General features: G+C 44.3%; 1 protein-coding gene across 10 annotated transcripts in view; it reads left to right on the forward strand.

Annotated features, from left to right (window-relative positions):
• Positions 1–20,895, forward strand: part of DMD (dystrophin) — a 1,965,474-nt gene that overhangs the window by 1,861,781 nt on the left and 82,798 nt on the right. For all 10 annotated transcript variants that reach the window (XM_053917632.1, XM_053917633.2, XM_053917631.1 and 7 more), the window contains 3 exons: positions 4,906–4,980; positions 17,641–17,842; positions 20,068–20,153. In XM_053917632.1, the coding sequence (XP_053773607.1) occupies positions 4,906–4,980; positions 17,641–17,842; positions 20,068–20,153 (363 nt within the window). The remainder of the gene's footprint in view (positions 1–4,905; positions 4,981–17,640; positions 17,843–20,067; positions 20,154–20,895) is intronic.

The following is a 20,895-nucleotide window of genomic DNA, read 5'->3' on the forward strand; positions in this document are numbered from 1 at the left end:
AGCTACAAGGTCAGCTCCAGCCTCATCCCAGGACAATATCGCATTGTCCAAAGCTGTGCCACATCTTGAGGTTTCTGTGTGCATCCTACACACTTTCACAAGGCAGGGACTTATCTCTTCCAGCTGTAAACCAGAGGGACTGGTGCTAGAGATTCCGAGCAACACATGCAGGCTCAAACAACACAGATGGTTAACTCTCTTGAGTGGGACTCCATGGCACCAGGACTCCGTTGCAATTCATTGATGGTAACTGGATATAAATTTGTATGGCTTCTGTTGCGGTTTGAGGAAAGCTAGGCACATTTCCTGCTGCTTTTTCCTCTAATATCCCTGAATTACTGGTTGAGAGCTAGTCGGACTCTGCTGCCTAGAAAATAGGTGGCAAAAGGCTTGTTCTCGGTGGTGGGTCGGAGGCAGGCTGGAAAGGGTGTCAGGGAACATTAACTTGGGGCAGAATGTGCCACAATTAGAAGGATCTGGAAGGAAAGAAAGTTTGAACAGCTTCAGGGAAGCTGAGAGCACTGCTAGGCCAGGAATGTTCCAGATGCTTGTCTCTGATACTATTCCACTGCGAACCACACCCTGAAAGAATCCAATCGTCCCTGCCTCTCCCACTTGGATCTGTGGCTGCTGGAATTTGCCAGTTCTTGATATGAACTGTGAGGTTTGGATGGAGCTCCTGTGGCCTCATTTAGACCATTTGTTCTGAATTCTGAATAGAACCAGGAAAACTGCAAAGGGGAGAGGAATTGGGGGCATGAGAGAGAGATTAGTGTATGAACGAAGGAGCATAGTAGGAAACTAGACTGATGAGCTAAGAGGCAGTTGAAAAGGAGGGTTAGAAAGAAAAGGAAAGAGAAGAGAAAGTTTTTGCCAGTATCATCTGCCAAGACGTTTGATTGGGCACGTAGTCCACGCTGCACACTTTCGCGGAAGTAAATGAATGAAAGGAAATTTGGAGTTGGAGGCCTAGTGCCTGGAATGAGGGGAAAGTGAGCTGTCCTTGATGAGAAGTGCAATTCTCTGGCTCTATGCTGCTGGTTTTACAAAGAGCCAGAGGGGCTCATTTATGACTGTGTGTCAAAGGAACGCTGCCCTAGCAAGCATAGCGAAAGTGTGATCGAAGTGATGAAGGGTGTTAACACCAGTCTGGAGAGGAGGACAGCAATTGGTTTCTCATGGATTAGTGCCACAAGACAACTCATACCACGAGTTAGCTGAGACCACCCAAGAAGATAAGCACGAATGCCTGGAGAAGGGAGTCAAAGGAAGAACCACAACTCTTGAGGGAGAGGGAATGAAGGATGATCAGATGGACCCCGGACCCCGGTAAACCAAGTTCTACTCACCAGAGAACAAGGTCCAGGGAGAAGTGAATTCACTTCAAGGAGAAGGACTCTGTAGTCTTTCAAGATACTTTTACACACTTTTCATTTATTGAAGAACTTTTATTGGTATTCATCCTAAACAGGAGACCCACGAATATATTCCAGGGGTGAGTCTTTGGTCTCATTGACTTATAATGGTCGTTAAATAATCTCCCAAACGCCCACAAAATGGAATGGAGAAAGATACAAAAACGAAAGACAGGACACATCTATATAGAAGGTACACTTGAACTTTTACATGGAACGAGAAATGTTATGAAAATGTACAATTAACGACTCGGCTGCACTAGAAGGTCCACGTGAATCACCTGAGATCTTGTTAGAATGTTGGTTCTGATTTATAGATCCGGGTAGGGCCTGAGATTCTGCACTCCTAACAAGCTCCAAAGACACACTGATGCTGTTGGGCCTCTATCACAGCTTGGGTTGCAAGGGCCCACGAGGTTACAGGGTTCTGGTTGCTGGGTGTTGCTAGCCACCCGTGGTTGGGCACAGGTAAGGCCTGCCCTCTCATCCGTCTTGGCTACAAGTTTGTCCTGCCAACAATTCTCCGAACAAACTCTCACACGTGAACATTGAGTAGCTCCCGGGCACAGGACGATCTTCAAACCCGTGCCAGAGGCACAACGGAGTCCGTCAGAGTGCTGCCTTCTCGCCTCACAATCCATACCTCTAACCACAGGCGTCTCACTCAGTGGTTCTCAAAGTGTGTTCCCCGGAACCGCAGCATCAGCATCACCTGGAAACTTGTTCTAGAGAGGCAGACTCTCGGTCCCTGTCCAGACCTAAGGAATCAGCAGAACTGGGAGGGGGCCTAGGAGTCTGTATTTTCAGTACTCCTCCAGGCCACTCTGATAGAAGACTCAGGTTGGGGATCCGCTGCTCTAATTGAATCCAGGCACCCAGGAACCCAGTGAACCACCACCGGACACTTCGGAGTCCGACCTAGGGCACCGTTTCTAAGGTGGGAGGCCTGCTATCTTCTCGCGCCCCATTAACGTGAGGGCAGGGCATGTTTCTGGATAGTCCTCCTATTTTACAAACCACTAAGATCACCAGTGCAAGCCCATCTAACATTAATTAGGATAATTAATGAAACCCCTGGTGTCACAGAAGCTAAATATAGCTGAAGCACTTACAGTGGCCGCCTCTGGAGTGAGGCCTTTTGATTAATTGCTAGCCAACCACCCCTGGAGTGTGCATTCTTGATTAAGACAACTGACCGCCTCTGCAGTGTAGCTTAAGCTAACACATACATACATCATACTGTATGTATTGTCCACGTGAAGGGGTTTTTTCCATGCTTTTAAAATCTTCGTTAAGGCATCATGTAAACACAATCAAATGCACCCATTGTAAGGGACAGTTTCGGGTTGGACAGATGTATGCACTCCTGGCAGAAGATACTGATCCTCCTTGTCCATTCATTCCACTTGGATCTGTAGCCAGTAACCTCCACACCGATCAAAATGTGGGGCATTTCAGACAAGATCGGGCACGTGCAGGGTGGTATGGCCATGGACAAGACACGTAACATTCCACTTACCCCAAAAAACACCCTTGTGTTCCTTGTGGTCAGTTACCCACCCCCAACCCACCCCAGGCTACCATCTATCTGCCTTCTATCACTGTGGGTGAGATTTGCCCGTTCTAGAATTTCATATAAATAGAATCATACAATAGTTACTTTCACACTTGGCTTCTTTTACCCAGTGTTAACGTTTTTCCGCTCAGTTCGCATTATTGCGTTAATAGCGGTCAGTGCCTCTTTACTGCCGAGTAGCATCGCGTTGTCCGACTGTGCTGCAGTTTGTGTATTTATTCATTCTCCTATTGCTTTGTTTCCAGTTTGGGGCTGTGATGGACATTCACGCACACATCTTTTTGTGGACATGGTTTTTTTCTTTTGAGTAAATACCTGGGAGTAGAACAGTTGGGTTATAAGATAGATGTATGTTTAACTTCATAACAAATTGCTAACCTGGTTTTCCAAAGTAGTCATACTATGTTCCCTTCCCACCAGCCATGTACGAGAGTTCCAGTTGCTCCTCATCCTTGCTGACATTTAGTATTGTCAGTGCTTTTTTTTTTTATTTTTATGCTGAATATTTTAAAGTAAATTACAGACACTGTTTTTTTTGCGCCCTGATTTCAATTCAGGTTTTTATAGTTGCCTCTGCAAATGCCGTCAAGCTAATAATGTTGATCCAAGTGACTTGGATATGGAGTAGATTATTCCCCTTTCCTGACCCCCAATTAAATTTTTTTTTAGATTTAGTTTTAGAGAGAGGGGAGGAAGAGAAGAAGAGAAACATCAGTGTGTGGTTGCCTCTTGCACTCCCCCTGCTGGGGACGTGGCTCCCAACCCAGACATGTGCCCTGACTGGGAATCGAACCTGTGACCCTTTGGTTCACATACGGGCACTGAATCCACTGAGCCACACCAGCCAGTGCTCCTAAGCCCCAATCAGAATCAAGTTTTGTGGGTGCCACTAGATTATGGCAGTTAGTCATGTTTGCCAGTATGTTTTTTTTGTTTCTTTTATTCTCTTGTTCATTTATTCTTTCAGTCTGTTAATCAGTCCCCTAGCTGTGTTAGACCTGCCTTTTCAGAGAGCACTCAGGTATTAAGTTACTGGGAAATATGACAGAAGTAAGAGACAGGACTCTTGTTTTCAAGGAGCTTTTTGGAGCTGGGTTCCTGAAAAAGAAATGCATAGAAGTTCTGGAAAAGACGTATCGCCCAGGGTGTATCGAGGTTTGCATAGACTTGAGTAAGGGTATCATCTAAATACAGCTTTCCGCCAGGTAAGGTGAGTTGAAGCGTGATACACAGGTGGCTATAGAGACCACAGCAGCAGAAACTCTGTGCCAAATACCGGAATGATTGCACCTGAGAATCTAAACTAAATATTTATTTTAGTCCCAATTATATTTGAAAATACATCTCACACACACACATATGTTGCGTAAGAAAGCCTCCAAATGTTAACAGTGCATATGGATTCTTTGTTCACCTGATGTTATGTTTTCCTGTAATTTCTAAGTTTTCCACAGTGAACATATTTAACTTTCATAATCAGACAAAATTGTTATATTGCCACTTGATTTTTGCTTAGTTCTCATAGCTGTTTCCATAACATAGTCCTTGTTCTCTTTAATCTTGTGTAGCAAAGATTCACGACAATGGAACCAAGATTACAGTCCGGGAAAAAAAACCACCTGTCCTTCTTTTCCCTCTTGGGAGCAAGGACGGCATGCACGGCCTGAGACTGTGCTGCGCTAGCCTGTCATGAAACTCAGCTGATTTGATTGTCAAAGAGGAAAAAAAGATGTTTTCATTCATCTCCCCACATTGACAGATTTTTATGTCCCCAAACTTGGGGCCTATGCAAGAGGTCTTTGTCCTCACGTATTTTGGTCCGTGGTGCAGTTGTTGGCCAATCACGGTGCGTTTTTGTGTCTGTGCTTTCTGGTGAAATAACAAACGATCTCTGTTTCCCCCTTTTTCCTCCAGCTGACCTGAACAACGTCAGGTTCTCGGCTTATAGGACTGCCATGAAGCTCCGAAGACTGCAGAAGGCTCTTTGCTGTGAGTATTGACCAGCTCTTGCAGTACTCGATAGTAGTCCTTTGCTGTGAAAAACAAAAAGTGGGTCAGGGGCATTTTCACTGGGGAGGAAAAAGTAGCCGTGATGGGTCCCTTTGTACCACAGAACTCATTCTGTAAAAGTATCTGCGGCCTAACGTTCCCCTAGACTATTTTCTATCCCATAGAATCATTCCTATCACCGTTCCTCAGCGACTGCTATTAAATCACTAAAAGATGAATGATTTGTATTTCCCAACTAATGGCGTTGGCATCCAGAATTATCTCTGTGAAACTTGAATTATCTCCTCCTATTGCAATGTATTTATTATTAGAAGTATGAGTATTAGATTGTATTATCCAAAGCAAAGTACACAATACGCATGTTGGGTTTTTTTTTTAGCTTGAGTGCTAATTAACATTCAGATACATGTTGTGGTAGAAGAAAGATGATAAGATTGTTTTTCTCCTTTTGGTAAATATTGTACGTCAACGGGAAAATCCTGGATTGTCATAACAGCTCTTCCTTTTCATCAGGAAGTTTATATAACTGTGATCAACAAAGTGCATTATAGTCTAATACTGACTGCCCGTGTACATTGATGACATGACCTTGAAAGAGACAGGCACAGTCCCTGCCCTGATGCAAGTTACTGTAATGAGGGATATGCGGGGTGTCGCTAGGATGGAGACACGGGTGAGTGTATATAAGATCATCAAGAAATCTACAATCTTAAAAAAAAAAAAACTACCAAGCTTTATGAGCACGCTGAGGAAAGGTGAGGTGACAATTTCAAAGTCATGCAGTTAGTCATGTGATAGTAGAAGAATAGGATACTGTGAGAACAGGTAGTTGTTGGGGGGGATAGGGGAAGGTGTGGTTCAGAGAAGGTTTGCTTGAAGAGATGATGTCTTAAGCTACATGAGTGCAGAAGCGTACCTAGAGCTCACGTGATCTCGGAAGAGTGTCCGGTCAGAAGGAAGAGTACGCGCTGAGTCATGTTGCCCGGGGACATATCCAGGAACCAAAAGTACTTCCGAGTGGCTAATGCACAGAGTGCTGAGAGGGGCTGTGGTAACAGATAGGGTCCGGCAGAGGTAACGCCTGCTTGAGTGTGGTTGGTGGGGTAATAATATGGGTCCAATAATTTACACTTTTAATTTGAGCATTTCCCCTAAAATGTCACGTGGTGTGCTTGAGCGTGATAGTGTTATGTTACTGAATGACATTCTTATGATTGTACAGTAAAAGATTTTATAATAAAAAGGGGCGTAACTTGTGCCGGACCCTGTATTTGGCTGGCAAGTAAAACAGGCAGACTGTGAAAAGCTTTTTGATCAATTAAAGAATTTAGAGGTCATTGTTGAGCCATGTGAAGGAGAAGACGTGATGGGATTTTCATTTACAAAGATCATTCTGGCTGTGAAATAGGGCGTGGACTGCGGTGGGGGTGGGGGGTGCAACTGACAGGAGAGAGATCTGTTGAGAAGTTTCAGTGATCTAAACTAGGAACATGGTGGCCGGAACTGGCAAAGTGGGGCTGGAGCTAAGTGGGAAGAACTGAGAAATACTTACGAGGTAGAACTGATAGGCCTTGGTGGGGAATTAGGTGATCAGATGTGTTGGGTGAGGGGGAATCAAGGAAATACTAGGCGCTCAGCTGGGGTGAATGGTAGACTTGCCCAGTCGAGTTGTACACAATGCTTTGGCAATCCGGAGAAATAGGCAAGCAGTACTCAGGAATTATTAGCATTAGATGCTCAGGGAGCATGTGGAGTAAGAAGAAAGAGTATTTAGGACAGAGGGGGCTTCCAAGGAATGACCAGAGGGGGTGAAGGCAAATATGAAGAGGTTAAGGACCGCTTACCGCATGGGAGGTCCGCACGAAGTCAGTGAAAGTGTCCATAGGGGGTGTGTTAACTTAGGTGGGATTTTAGAGGCACAGTGGAGGTGGTGGATTGGGCTTAAAAGTAAATCCAAAAGTGGGGATGTAAAGATGGTTGGTACGGACAATTCTTGGAGAAATTTAGTTGTGAAGGGGAGGGAGGAGGGCTGGGAGTTAGTTCACAGGGGCTGAGGAATGAATGAAGTGTACATATAAGAGACACTTGAGTGTTTCAATGAGTATGAGAAGAGGGGACAAGATTGAAATTATTGACTCAAGAGAAACTAATAAACAATGAGAGTACTCACAGGGTAGGGGCAGGTAATCCAGAGTCGGAGGGAAGGACGGGCACCTCGCCTGGGGCTGGGGGAGGAGCCTGTGCAGAGAGAAGGTAACAAAGGAGAGCTGGAGGCAGGAAAGTGAGGGATGCCCAAGTAGAGGTTTCTGTTTTCTGTGTGACGGTGGAAGAGACTTCCTGTGCTGCAGTTAAGCATGGAAGGTGATGATGAAGTTGAGACTGGGCTTATCTTTGCAGAGAACAAGAGGGAGAGCTAACGTGAGGTACAGCATTATGGAGCCCAGACTCAGCCGAGTGCCCGTCTGCTGGGCTACAGTATTGCTGCAGGCACACTCGGCAGCCAGGAGCTGTTCTGCCCTAGGGTGGGCAGAGGACAGCTGGGCAAGAGAAATGAGGATTTGGGCAAAAGAAGGCGTAAGTAGATAAAGTGGTGTCTGTCCAGTCCGTTTGGGTAGGAGAAGCTATGAGTTCCGGTGGAACCTGGTCGTTATGGGGTAAAGAGATCAAGAGCCTGGCTGCTCAGGGAGGTGGAGCCGGCATTAGCGCGGCAGTAATCAGAAGGCCAACAAGCTGTGGGCGCAGAGTAGCAGCGAAGAGTCTAGCTGACCATTATTTCAGAAGTGGAGCCGTTCCCGTTGATTAGGGTTAGGAGGCGACCATTTGACTAGATGGCACAGGTGGACCAGAAGTGAATTTCCATGGAGATGAAATAGTTAAGGGACTGAGAGGCTAGAGTGATACCCTAGCCATCCATGCCAGTGTTGAAATCATCCAGAATTGGGGCCACACTGTGGGAGAGAGAAGGACTGTGACCCCTGGCTGCCAAGTAGCCAAGGGCTGACCAGGGGTCTGTGGAGGCGAGCAGTAAGATGGTCAAGGAGGGTCGCTGGCGTGTGCTTTTTAAAATGGAGATGGAGCCCTGTGTGGTGTGGTTCAGTGGATTGAATGCCAGCCTGCGAACCAGGGGGTCAGGGCACATGCCTGGGTTGTGGGCCAGGTCCCCAGTAAGGGGCGCATGAGAGGCACCCACACACCGAAGTTTCTCTCCCTCCCTTTCTTCCTCCCTTCCCCTCTCTCTAAAAATAAATAAATGAAATATTTTTAAAAAAAATAAAAATCCATAAAATGGAGATGGAGAGGAAATCGCCTAGCAGTGGATTTGTTTGGAAGGAGAAAGTAGGCTTTTCCTCTTCATTTTGGTCTCTCCAGTGCTTAGCACACAGCCCAGCGCAGAGCAGGGTTGAATATGTTTCCATGGAATGGATGCAAGACTGAAAGTAAATTTAGGTTTTTATTTCTTTAGCTTATAGTCTGAAGTTATCATTTTTTCAACTATATAGCTGCCAAGTTTAAGTGGTTTTAAAAGGGCTCCCCAGGCCTAGGGTTTCCTCAGGGACCTGTTAATGTAACCAGAACTGGAAAGAGGCAGCTTGGGGTGGGGCCGAATCAGAGGGCTGGATGGAGAGAGTCTTCTGCCTCTTTTTCTTCTTCTGTCCCTGCCCCATCCCAGAGATACCTGCTTCCCATTGCTAATGGGGTAATTAGGATCTGCCTAGATCGTAAAGTGCTATCGGATGCAGTATATTCCCAAGAGATCCCTAAAAGGTCAAAAGAGATCATCAGCTGGCCCAAGTTATACTATGAAACAGCCCAGAAATAGACTAGATTGGGAAACCTTACAATGACTATGCTTTATTAAAGTTCCTTTTGACCTTGGATCTAGGCGTTCAGTTCTGTCAAAAAATTATTGTGTTCACGTGCGTGTCTCCTTGTCTCTCATTTCAGTTTATTTTAAAGCTTCTGATAAACACTGTAGAAATAGGGCTATTTGCTATTATTATTAAAAAAAAGTTTTGACCATTTGAGGTTATAACCTTGTAATAAAGTTAAGCTGCAGATGTAGGATTTTCGCATTTCAACATATTTGAAATTCCCAGTATTTCCGTTCTGAGAATGACTTTTCTCAGACTTGAAGAAGACTTAGGTCTAACAAAATTAGGGTGTATTTACTTAAATTAAGCCCTGGATTCGCAAGAACGGTAGGAAGAGTTCCGTGTAGAGTGTGAATATAGAGTAAAGAGTTAGCCAATCCTTCTATTATTGAAAACATGTGTGGTCTCATTACTTAACTAACTATTCAATAGGCGATTTAAGAAATTCCTCTTCATTTCGTTATTTGCCTAGGTTTCTCTTCTGGCCGCCTTTGTCATTTTCGTGCCCGCGAAGCCGTGATAAAGAGCCATTGTCTGTGGCACAGGCAAAGAAAACTTGTTCTGGCTAGCTTTTCCAAGTGAAGGTCGCTTCTGCTAGCTCTTACTTTAATGAAAATTAATGATGTTATCTGAGTGATGTCCTGATGCCAGTGAAGAGGTTGAATTACAGATACCTTAGAAAATATGCGGTGCCGCTGCCATTAAGCAGCTTGGTCTTAACTGTTGCACTTCACATGAAAGCTCCAGCCTTGCAGAAACCCGAATAACACAATTTCATCCAGTATAGAGGATTTGCCGGTTAAGTCGAGAACATCACCATTGGCCTATAATGTCCCCACTTGGTAATTGGTTTAATGTTGCATGACTCCACACTGCCTTTCAATGCATCGGGAGTGAAAATTAAACACGGCAGAAAAGCAGAGACAAAGAGTGAGTCTTGGTAAGAAGGATGTATACAGTGGTCCATATGGCTGATACCCCATGGCAAGTTAGGGAGGAGATAATCTAAGGTTTTCCTTTCTCATTCTGTTGTTCTGATGGCATACTGTAGGTGTGTGGCTTCTAAAATTAAAAATATAGCCAGCTTCTAAGAGCACAAATAAAACCGCACTTAAGCAAAGCCACGTGTATTGAGTTTATTAGTGTGTGGTGGGTTGGAGAGAGCCCAAACCATGGGCAAACATACTGCACTTGGTAAATGGGACAAAGACTCTGCAAACGAGAAACGGAGAACAATTTGCTTCTGTTCAGCAACTAAATCACACAGTAGAGAGATTTTAGATAGCCTGGAGCTGTCTGAATAAAGGTATACCCTCATCACAATAAACCAGGTGAAAAATGCGCTCCCTTCTTGGTAAATGCGCCTCACCTTTGAGGGTGCACTGTGGTAGCATTAGACAGGGTTCAGTTGCTGAAGAAGACTCCCAGGAGCCATGATAACATGGCTTACAAATGTACAGTCTTGCAGGAAATGGCTTCACTGATACAACAGCATGACCCTGGCTGCTGTGGCTCAGTGGATTGAGTGCCGCCCTGTGAACCAAAGGGTCGCCAGTTCGATTCCCAGTCAGAGCACATGCCTGGGTTGTTTTCCAGGTCCCCAGTAGGGGGCGGTGAGAGGCAGGCACACATTGATGTTTCTCTCCCTCTCTTTCTCCCTCCCTTCCCCTCTCTCTAAAAACAATTAAATAAAATCTTAAAAAAAAAAAAAAAGACAATGTCATGAAAGTCAGAATATGCATTCACAGCCAGAGACTGCCTCACAGCAAGGGGGCTTGAGAGGCCAGTGTAATTACTCTGTCGACCCCACCCCCCACAAACATCTGCTTTTCCCACATACTATGTATTATTTGTCACATAGGTTAGAGGCCAGGTCTCTGTTATTTCAGAATTCAAAACGTCTTGAGGACGGAGCCAAATGAATTTTCTCAGCTTATCTGCTTTGACAGATATTGGCGCCCACAGAGACAGGTCCCAGAGCAGGACATATGTCTCTCCGGGCAAAGCACCACACTTCTGTTTAAACTCGGTCCTGTACCCATGAGTTGCTCACTAGGGAAGGAATAGTTGGCCTTCCCCTGTGGTGTGGAAGCTGTTAAGGAGCAACTTGTAGGTTCCACTCTCCAGTCCTCATTCTAGAAGTGTCCCATCCTTAACCTTCCTCCTGAAATTGGATACCGTCGAGGTGCGTGCTCTCTTTGCCCTAAGAGGTACTTTCCATCGGTCTGCCTTTCCTCATTCAAACCAAAATCTACCTGGCCAGGTACTCCTCGCCCAGTTCCTAATTCTCCCCAGGTTCCCTTATGCCCAGTGGTCCCACGCTCTTTGGTCCAGCAGACGTGTTGTTGCCACTGCGTACTAACATCTTTACTATAACTGAGAAATGAATTTGGGATGCAGAAAGGTTGCCTCTCCCAGGCTAACATCATATGAATAGTAGTCACTCCTGAATGCACTTTGGTTTGGGTGTGCCACAGAACTTTCTCTAACCATCTATGTCAAATGTCTCGCTTTTCAATTTCAGAGACGTAGGCCTACCAAATGAAACGTAATTCTTCCTCACTGATCAAGTGTCCCAATTGTCCCTCCAGCCATTTGTGGCTTTCCTCGTATAGTAATGGGGCACATAGCTGTATTTTTACCCAGGAGATTAGGACAGATGAGACATACGGCATAGAAACCTTCTGCCGGATACCCAGTAGCTTTCTTAAACCTTCACCATTCCCATTAATGGCCACACAGTGTTTATTCAGATTATTATATATCAGTGTTTTCCACATAGGACTGTGGGTAAATATTTCCTCAGAGTACTTTCCAACGTGGGTCTTTAATAACAGAAACAAGAACGTAAGGACGTAGGTCCTCTACTATCGCTCTGTGGAGTCATGGTCTCAGTCAGAACTCCCATCTCTTTGCTACTGTGTTCAATAGGCGGGCCAGCTGTCCTCCTCACTTCTTGGCTCTTTAAAAAGGGCATCTGAATCACAGCTAAGGGAGCATATTGTTCTCTTAGTGGAAGCGTCTTTCCCGGCACCAACATTATGTCAGTTTTCCCTTTTAAATACGCATTGGGTGGCTTTCTTCCCTTCGGCGACAGTCTTACCTTTTTCTTCCTTATCCAACATGTTAATCCAAACCTCCCTCCCCCCTCCACACACGAAGTATGTCCCTTGGGTTCGGCCACTGGTCTAGTACATATTTAGCTGGGAACAAGATAAGATATGCCGGCGCTTCTCCTGCAGTCTGTTCCCAGTGGTAGAGGCTCAGATTGGATCAGTACAGAAAAACTGGGACTAATTCTGTCCTGTAGGCAAGTAAACGTGTGTGACAGCCAGCCCCAGAGAGGCGAGGTGTGGGGAAGGAGTGCCCTGTTCCATCAACCCCTGTGGAACTCTTGCACTTACCTCCCGACTAATAGCCTTAATATCTTGTTTTGGAATATTACCAGCCTTTGAGACTCTTGATCGTAACCCCAGCCCAGGAACTCCTAGGTATGGCATTGAAAAGGGAAATTGTGGGCAAGTGGGAAACACCTAACAAGCTCCCCACTTGAATGATCTGTTTCATTGTAATTGGTCTCACAGGTGGGGCCCATTTATCAAAAGTGATGGTTGCCCAGGTTCCTTTGGTTGGAACTCCACCTGCAGGCCGGAGGGGGTGAAGTTCAACCGAAGGAGATTTTGAACTTGAGCTTTGGCTAATGCAATCAAGGGATTGAATTTAGCAGACCTGCCGTGAGTTTGCAGTTCCCTCCTAATCCATCTGTTCAGCTCCTGGAGTTCAGGTTCCACCATTTCCAGATGCCACTAGGAAGTTCTATTATCAATAACCTATGTCAAAGCCCGTCCCACTTCAAACGTAGCTTGGCAAGCAGCCATGGTTCACTTTCATACCTTTTATCAGAATCGTCTTTGTTCTTCTTAAACGTCTTAGCCATATTTTTAGCCAAGAATGACTTAGGGGGGGTCTTCTAAACGATTTTACCTCTGGCATTAATTGCCCTGTCAGTGGCAGTTGCTAAAGAGGACTCAGAACCCAAATAACCACGCTTACAAATGCACAGTTCAATGCAGGAAAAGTCTACCATATACCAACAACATTAAACTGAGCTGTGTATGTATCACAACCACAGGCTGCCTCACATCATAGGGTCCAGAGAGGCCAGGTACAAGCTCCAAGTGTCCCGTCTCTGGAAGCGCCACACCAAGGTGCACTTTCTCTCTTGGATCAAGAACTACCACCTGTGTGAGCACAAATCACTTTGGAAACCAGGGAGCACATACTAGAGCGTCAGACGGGGCTTCTTATAGCCTGCTGGTAACCGGGGAATAGTCTTCCTATGTAGCCAGTCCCAAAGACGGTGGCCTCCGCTGGTTTCGCTGAGACCACCTGAAAATGGCCAGTGTTACTGCTAGCAATAAACAATCGTTAAAACCGCCCTGGCTGGTGTGGCTCAGTAGACTGAGTGCCTGCCTGTGAACCGGAAGGTTGCCGGTTTGATTCCCAGCCAGGGCACAATGCCTGGCTTGAGGGCCAGGTCCCCAGTGGGGGGCACATGAGAGGCAACCACACATTGATGTTTCCCTATTCTCTTCCTCCCTTCCCTTCTCTCTGAAAATAAATAAAATCTTTAAAAACAACAACAACAAAAACCAAGAGTGAAAACTTGTAACCCATGGCTACACGTTATGAAAAGTCACTTCTTTTCATTGTCTCGATCAAGGCTCTGCATTATGTAGCTGTTTTAGCAAAAGCATCTCATACCCATTCCAGAGGCTCTGGATCAACTCGCAGCTCAATTACCTACATCAAAGTGCTTTGACGTTCTCACTGGGTAAAGATTGGCTTGGGAAGTCCTTCAACCTCAAGTGTAAGCTGCCTATTGAGGGAGTTGCTATGATGTCAACTGCAGCTTCCTCTTCCCACAGGTGCCTTCTGCTGCCTGGGGGGGATAAGTCAGCAAACACATAGCAGTTATCCTATCCTGAGCCCCCTCTGTTTCTGTCTGCACTCATTAGGTTACAGGATTATTTCTATATTAGCACAGTGTATTCAGGTTTACCCACGGGATGAGCTTGGAGTCATGTTGGCATCCTGGGACTTATTCTGACCAACTTCATGGTGCTTCTTTTTCCTCCTGCTGTTATCACTAGTAGGAATTGAAGGGTGGTTTTCTCTTTCAGTGAAGTCTGTAAGAACACCTTCTGCTTTTCAGCATGTCCCTCCATGACGAGTCCAAAAACTTGCGTGTCCCACCGTAACACCCACAAGCAAGTCTTCTCATCTCTGGCCTCGGTTTTCTGTACTAAACAACGATTCCGAAGGTGCCTTCTAGACCACAAAGCCTATGATGCTGTAAAAGACAAAAAAAAAAAATCTGCCTCACCTCCTCATTTGTCATACAGAGAGAGGAATGGAGTTAGCATTTGAGCTTAGCATGGTGAGGGGATGATGCGGCACAGCCAAAGCCTCAGGAACCATTAATGGGGATCACGTGCATAAGCCCCGCCCCCCATTTCCTGCTTTTCCAGCACAGCAGAGAGGATACTGCAAGCCAGTCACATTTGCGCCATCCGCGCCCTCTCTCACCCCACAGCCCGCACACATTATGAGCGCCACCAAATGGTCCCTATTCTTTAGGGCCATCGAAACCTATGGTATCCTCTACTGTAAAAATAATTTTTGAAAGAGAGAAGCTCTTAGAACATACTTGGATTTTAATATAGCTTTAATATATGTTCCCTAGTGAATACACTAAAGGATATGTACTTTTTTTCCCTAAATGGAAATTCCTGGCTTGCGGTAAAAGGATTATTTCACAAAGTTCTATCTGCTGGTTGCTTGTTGAGGCGTCTAGAAATAGCTAATCATTATCCTTAATGTTTCATCAAAAAAATCTCAATACATCCTGTAAGATGTTCGTTTTGAACAGTTAAGTGTGTATCTGTGACAATTAAATTGTCCCTATGGATTTTTTTCACTTCTTTTCTGGTTCGTAGTTTCAGCAATGGAACGTGGAGTTCTGTCTGTTTCGGGAAGTGCATTTTCCAGTCTTCCGTGGTGGATCGTGCTTGTGTCTGACCCCCTGCGGTTTCAGCAGAGCACACCGCACTGCGTTTCTCTCCTGTGTCATCTTTTGCTCCCATTATTGCAGAGCAATTGCTTTGCTCCCATCTGGAGCTATTAATACTCCAGATCTTCTATTCTGCGTGTTACGCATTCACCTGTTCGGAGATCAGAGTAGACCCGATGAAAAGAAACTCACGCAATTTTGCTGTCTTTGTGCCTCTTTCCATCACACTGGTAAATGGGATGCAACACGAAAGTGAATCTAAACATTCTCACCTGTTAGTCCCCCTATCCTTCCATATCAAGCAAAGTATTTACGACTAAGGCAGAGTAACAACAGAAGAAAACAGCCAAGAAGCTTCAAAGCTTCCTTCAGTCTGTAAAGAATATTGGTCTTAAGAAGAAATCCATTTCGCTCTTACGCTAATGGAAATGGTGGGCAGCATTTCTAAATGCTCGCTCTACCTGCACCCGAAACTGTGTCCTCAGAAAACGTCAGGTACACAGAACAGAAAGTGAAAGTGAGTTCTCCAGTCTCCCCTGCAGTCCTCGCTCAGCCTTTCCGTCCTCATGTCCTCCTTCCTGCTTGCGTGCTTATTTTTGAAATTCGTTATTCTTTTCCTGCCTGCCTCCCTCTCAAATAAAGTTATGTTCCTTTCTGGCACTTTAAGCCAAGTCTCGGCTTCCATGTGAAGAGGTCATTATCCTGAGAGTATTTTTAAGTGAAAGGAGTGGGACCTGGAGAGAAGCAAGATTCGCCACCCCAAAATGTGTCACTTTGTCATGTGGAACACTTTGAACTGAAAACAACTGAGGCCCCAAAGACTCAGGAAGAACCTTTGACCATCCCTCTAACTGCCTAAAAGAATTAGATAGAGAACCTGCCCCAGGAAGGGGGCTGTCAGCACAGATAACTGTGGTTTAATATGAACTCATGTGCGACAGACAGGGAGGAAGCTAGCAGGGCCCTTTTGATCAAAGTCCTCTCTGTGTCCCTCAGTTTCCGGATGACCCGGCAATCATATTTTTGACTAAACACAAGCTCTTTTCATCTTCCTGTGAATTGCCTCACTTCCCCTTGAAGTTGCACTGACCTCCTTCTCCTCTGTCCAGAATGACCATCGGACCTCATTTTGCCTGACCGTCTTTGGAATTTTCATATTCATGCGGCTGCCCTATTTGCACGAACTTTAATTGGTCTTTTCTTCTGTGAATCTGTCTCTTATCAATTTAATTTCTAGACCAGTCAGAAGAACGTAGAAGGGTAGAGAAAAAAATTTTTTTCCCTCCCCAATGGCCTTTGCCTCGATACGAAGCGTGCTCATCTGGGGCATTTCAGGGAAATTGGTACTTGGATTCACAGAGCTTTGCTCCCTGGGATGGAAAACAAAGAAGAAAAACCCCCCTGCTCCCACCACCGGCTCTCCTTCATGCTTCCAGGGAAACTTCACAAGTTACCATTTTCCTTTTTTAAAAGAGAAAAATATGTACTACGTAGGTATTAACCTACATAGGTATTAACCACTATTTTGGGGCTTTTTCCTTAACATTTAATTAGAATCAACCACAAATAGCTGGTAAAATACATTAAAGCCTTAAATTTACATCTGATTAGGATCGGGCAAGCTGTTTGCTGACTGGGTTGGCTGGTGTTTATCTGCTGTTACATTTATAATTGTATTGCCTCCTCCCCCGAGATGCGTGAGAAATTTACTTAATTCCCATTGATTCTTTCTCCTAAAGGACTGAGCATTCGAACCAGAGCTTAGGTGTATAAGGTGTTATAAAAGCATGTTGTTGCATTAACGATTTGGTTAATAGACTGGCTTTAGGAAAAAGCATCTTTTCGGGACACTTGGGAATAAAAGCGTGCAGTATGCTGATGTTGGACATGGTTACGATTTCACTTCTGTTAAATTTTTGTTTTTGAGCATAGATTAAATAACACCTCAGATCATGGGAACTTCCCCACACACACATACACGTTCGTACAGTTCTTAGGGAATTTGAAAAGCACAACATAAAATGCAATCTGAAGGTGAAAGAAGAAATAAGGGAGCCTCAGGCCTGCAACCTGGATCGATTGTGCAGTTACTGTAGTTTGCCCAAGGAAAATTGGAGTGAAGTTGACTATGTTTTCCACCTAACGTTAAGGTAGCAGAAGGATTATGGGGCGGCTGATATTCCAGGGAGAAAAACACTTAATGATTATAAATGCATAACTGGAAATAGAGTTTACACAACCCTAACCAAACAGATGAATCAAACTGACCTTCTCTAAAACGAATGCAAGCAAGTACGGGCAGGAACTCTTTAAAAAATCTCTAGTAAAATAGTTTTGTCCTTATTCAGTTGAAAATGACTCAGTTTACATAGAACACGATGGGCCCCCTGAACTCTCCAGTATTCCCCAATACTTCAAGATTGGGAACTGCGTCTTGGCTCACATCTTCCACGTTAGTGCCAGGGACACGTGAGAACCATCGCGGACCCTGAACGCTTGTCAAAGTCATCAGACTTAGCGCCGAGGGCTGAAAACAGAGCCCTTTAAATGAGGCTGGGGTGGGAACTATGTAGGGGTACTTTTACTAAAAGGTACGAGACCTGTCTACCAGGATTCTCAAAGGAAAAGACAAAATAGTGAAAGAAATGATTTCCCCCGCTTTGAGTCACTTGTGGCTTTCTGGGACTTTTGCAGTGGATCTCTTGAGCCTGTCTGCTGCATGCGATGCCCTGGATCAGCACAACCTCAAGCAAAATGACCAGCCCATGGACATCCTGCAGATCATTAATTGTTTGACCACTATTTACGACCGCCTGGAGCAAGAGCACAACAATCTGGTCAACGTCCCTCTCTGCGTGGATATGTGTCTCAATTGGCTGCTGAACGTTTATGACACGTACGTATGGCGAGCTTTTCTCTCGGCGTCTGTCACAGGCTTAGTGAACAGAATAGTGCCGGTGTCATTAGCACCCACCAGGGCCCCCAGTCTAGAAATAGAGTCCTCAGGTGGAAGGGTCTGTGAAGCTCTGTGACCTAATGCTGTCCCTTCCATAACTCATTTTTGCAGTAATTGGGATGGAAAGTGTGTGGTGTTGATCAGGTAGGAGGTAAGAGCTGGAACGTCGATTGCTCTCAGATTAGAAAACAAACAGAATCCGGAGACAGCATTTTTTACAATGAGTCAACCTGTAGCCTTTGGTTCTTTCCCTTTCTTGCCTGTGCATTTCGAAGTCCCCCGTCCACTGTGGGGGCGCCCCCCTCATGCAGGTAGAAATGGACGGGCTCCCGGAGATGCCGGCACACCTGTCACTGGATCTGAATAGTGTTAGCTGATAGTCAGGACATTTCTGCCGGAGATGGTGAGCTGATGAGCCAAACAAAATGAAAACAAGCCCTTCATGCAGCAAACTCGGCTCCTCGCACTGAACACGTTTGGGTTTTGTTTTTTCTTTTTTTTCTTAAATACGGTTTTCCTGGCACCTCCCTTCATCACTCTTTCTTAGACGGCACTCGTTTACTTCTCTGGGATTGCACACGGGAGAGATCCCCAGGTTGAGTTTTTGTCTTGAGCTTAAACGAAGACAATTGAGGAAGGTAGCAGAAGGGATTGGTCTTAGTTTTGACTGAATTCTTCTTTGACCTCAGATTTACTACATGCCTCATTTCACATGTCAAAAAAAAAAATCTCCCCATTTGGAAATCCGGCAAGGTTGTCGAAAAGGAGTCGACTATCAACTATTTCGCCTTTTGCCTTTCTTTGGTAGATTTCACCCATCTCCTGGATTAAAGTGTATAGACCCTCTTTTCTTTGCTATTTTGAATATGGTGTTGCTTTTTAAAATCTAAGATCACCAGGCCGTTGATTCTGATCGTCCCCACCATGGCCTTGAGCCTGCTTTTGTCTGCTTTCGTAAGGGTTTGTATTCAGGCCTTTCCTCGAATATATTTTAGCACCATTTTCTTTGCAGGTGACATTTGCATGGGTTCTGAGTATGTAACTTCCTTTTGACCTGCCGGGAAATTCTTTGGGAACAAGTTAATTCCTTGAAGACCTGATTTACTGTCTAAAGTTTATTTGTTAAACTTCGATTGGCCTTATTTAAAGAGTGGAAAAGCAGAAGAAAATCTTCCAACGGTAGTAATTTTCTTAACACCTTAGAATCTAGGATTCGTGTTTGACTAAGGGATTTAGTAAATTGTGCCAGTTGAAAGTTGAGCATATTGTTTACCAAAAATAAAAGTGCTAAATGGGAGAATTAGTCTACGGTCTTTTTTTTTTTTTTTTTTTTTTTTTTTTTTTTTTTTTTTTTAGCAACATCTGAGATTCAGTTACTTTCCATAACAGAAGAAAAGCTAAAAATTATTGACAGACATTGTCTACTGAATGAAAAAAAATTTTATTATTTAAAATATTTTCCTGTGGATATAATGACCTTAACTAATAAATTTGTCGTGTAGAAAGCTTTATTTCAGCTTTATATGTCAACTGAAAGTATATATATTAAAGCATTGATATAGCAATATGTTATTTTCAAACTGCTCTTTAAGATCATATTTTGAATGGTCTCTTACAGAGTGTATTGTATTTTTCTTGTGGAGATAAATGTTCAGATTTTACGTTACATGTCACGTGGCCTCAAGTGGTCGATTTTCTTCTGAATAAGGGCCATCTGATGAAAATCTGAAAGAGTTTTGAAGAGAGCAGAGCAGTTAGTTGCTGGTAATTTTTTTTTTTTTTTGGTTTTGATAACCCAAAGTAGGTAATTTGCTTCAATAAACAAAATAGCTTAGTGCATCGTAGTAATTCATCCACTCGCCGACTTAAACCCAGGTGGCTCTCCGTGGTCGAACAGAAGGACATTTTTCCCATTTTATGTAGAGCCACTCTTACGATTCCAGTAAGGGCTTTTAAGAATTGAAAACTTAGTAAATATTCATTGCTCGAGCTGGCCCAATTTCCATCCCATTCTAAGTCATCAACCAAATAGATAATGAACTCAGAAAAGTTCTTACTCTTGAAAAACAACGGTCAATAGAGTTCTCATACCAAGGTTTTTTCTTCCCTGCAGAGTTACTAGGACAATGTCAGTAATTGTTTTCTGATTTGATTGTTTATAACAGGGGACGAACAGGGAGGATCCGGGTCCTGTCCTTTAAAACTGGCATCATTTCTCTGTGTAAAGCGCACTTGGAAGACAAGTACAGATGTAAGTCATGTATAGTAACTCCGTATTCTGTTATTAATGTTGGCTAATTATGCCCGTTCTGGATGGAGAATGACACAGTGTTCTCGTTTGACAGCAAGTTCTTCATGTAAGATGTAGAGCTGCTTTTAGAATGTCATAAAATGTGGTCTGTGCTGTTCCCTGTCAGACAGTAAATTGCAGGTATTTAAATAGAGAACGAGGAGTAACTTTTCCAGTCCAAGTAGTATTTTACGTTATGGTGACTATGTCTGAATAAAACCCATGTCCCTAGGGGATAATGCCTCATTTCCCTAACCCGTTTCTATAAGTAAGAAAAATTAACGTGAAGGGATTTTATTGATTTGATTTTAGAAGGATGAAGAGGGAAGGAGAAAGAGAGGGAGAGAAACTTCACTGTGCGAGAGAAACATCCATCAGTTGCCACTGGCACGTCCCCAACTTGGGGCCTAGCCCTCAACCCAGGCATGTGCCCTGATTGGGACTCGAACCGGCAACCTTTCGGTTTGCAAGCCGGCATTCATTCCACTGGGCCACACCGGCCAGGGCCAATGTGAAGGTTTAATCCATGCTCTTGCCCAGTCTTTGGAATCTTAATTTAAAGAGTACTATCTGGCATGGGTGTTCAAGAAACACTGCTTATTTATAATCATCTTACTTCAAGGTGTACTGACATAGCCAATTCTGTGATGTGACTGACATTTTATTATTGGAGACCCAGGTAGCTTGCCATTTTTTACTGGGC

The sequence above is a fragment of the Desmodus rotundus genome, chromosome X (assembly GCF_022682495.2).
Source record: "Desmodus rotundus isolate HL8 chromosome X, HLdesRot8A.1, whole genome shotgun sequence".
NCBI classification, from domain to species: Eukaryota; Metazoa; Chordata; class Mammalia; order Chiroptera; family Phyllostomidae; genus Desmodus; species Desmodus rotundus.